Here is a 1,554-nt window from a genome sequence, read left to right on the forward strand (position 1 = left end):
TGCATTCAGTATTTATTATGTTTATCAGTCAATAAAGACGACCCTTCTACATACAATATGTGCTGTGGGACGGCAGGACTAACCGACACCTTACCGGTGTATATCTATCCTTACGGAGCAAAACTTTTATACAAAAGAACCAATTGTTTTCATAACCTAGAGTCTAGAGACATCCTAAAAGAAAAATCCGTATTTGAAAAAAAAAAAAAAAAAAAACATCCAATTGTTTTCATGGAGTCAAAATAAACTATGGCTTTTTCGTTTGATGATTTTCTTGTCCATTAATTTTTGAATTGAGAGAATATCATCGTCTATTCGTTCGAAAAAGGGTAAACTACTCTTTCGATACCAAAAAATAAACTTTGTAAAACAGTTTTTGTGTTGGATATATACACGATGTTTAGTGATTTCCAAAGTCCTACATAGTTAGGATATAGGACCTCTACATTAACTAAGGGCAACAACCAACTACTCCGTTACTACCCTATAAACTCTCACTCCCCCAACACTCTTCATTATCCATCACTACACACATCTCCTTTTGTAAACCAACAAATAAGAAAAAAAAAGACCTAAGTCAGTGATCAATATGGCCAAAGGGATGAAGTTTGCATGCTTGGTCTTGGCATGCATGATTGTGGTTGGTCCAATCACAGCTAACGCGGCTCTGCTCAGTTGTGACGCCGTTCACAACTACTTGGCACCGTGCATTGTCTACGTGATACAAGGTGGTGTCATTCCCCGAGGTTGCTGCAACGGCGTTAGAAACCTTTACGGCACGGCCCATACTACAGCAGACCGTCAGCAGATTTGCGGTTGCATTCAACAGAACGCTAGACGCGTAGGATCTGTTCTTAACCCTGGCGCTGGCCGTGCAGCTGGAATTCCTAAGGCATGTGGAGTCAAGATTCCATACAAGATCAGCTATAGCCTCAACTGCAAGACGTATGTTAATCTCTCATCCCACCCCCTCTCAGATATATATGCGTATATACCGTAAATTAAAGGGGTTTTAACGAAAAAACTATATAATATACCGTAAACTATATGCATGTGTTATAACGGTGTTGTATTATGTGGTTGCAGCGTGAGATGATGAGCGACGGTGAGATGAAGCTACTAGCGCGGAAGTTTCGAATATTAAAAAATGGACGAGATAATAATAATAATATTAAGTTATGTTCGAACTTCGAATGGCTGTTTTTATTTTCTATCGTGGTGTTCCCGTTATGTAGTTGTCTGTGTGTACTATGAATTTCAGACTTGAAGTTTATTAATTAAGTTACACGATATTTTTACTAAAGCTTTTAATTTAGTTCAATCGACGATATGAGAATCTTTTTAATTTTGCATTGCATTGGGAAGTGTTAGCATCGACGAAATGATAGTCGATGTTAAGTATGGAACATAGTATAATTTTTTGAAAAAAAATAAACTTAACTTATAAACGTACACCTGTGCAAAGATAACTATTGGGCTATTGGCAATAAATGGCATGTTTCTTACTACAATAATAGATATATAGTACGCCAATAAATTAGTTTGACAAAAAAA

General features: G+C 36.9%; 1 protein-coding gene across 1 annotated transcript; it reads left to right on the top strand.

Moving 5' to 3' along the window:
- LOC104785588 (non-specific lipid-transfer protein 1-like) lies at positions 509-1,303 on the top strand. Its single transcript, XM_010510832.2, has 2 exons — positions 509-945; positions 1,087-1,303. The coding sequence occupies exons 1-2, from the start codon at positions 590-592 to the stop codon at positions 1,094-1,096; spliced, it is 366 nt and encodes a 121-aa protein (XP_010509134.1). The 5' UTR covers positions 509-589; the 3' UTR covers positions 1,097-1,303.

The sequence above is a fragment of the Camelina sativa genome, chromosome 5 (assembly GCF_000633955.1).
Source record: "Camelina sativa cultivar DH55 chromosome 5, Cs, whole genome shotgun sequence".
Classification (NCBI taxonomy): Eukaryota; Viridiplantae; Streptophyta; class Magnoliopsida; order Brassicales; family Brassicaceae; genus Camelina; species Camelina sativa.

What these genes read in the sequence shown, in the direction of transcription:
- LOC104785588 (XM_010510832.2), top strand. Translation starts at nt 590, where the DNA reads ATGGCCAAAGGGATGAAGTTTGCATGCTTGGTCTTGGCATGCATGATT.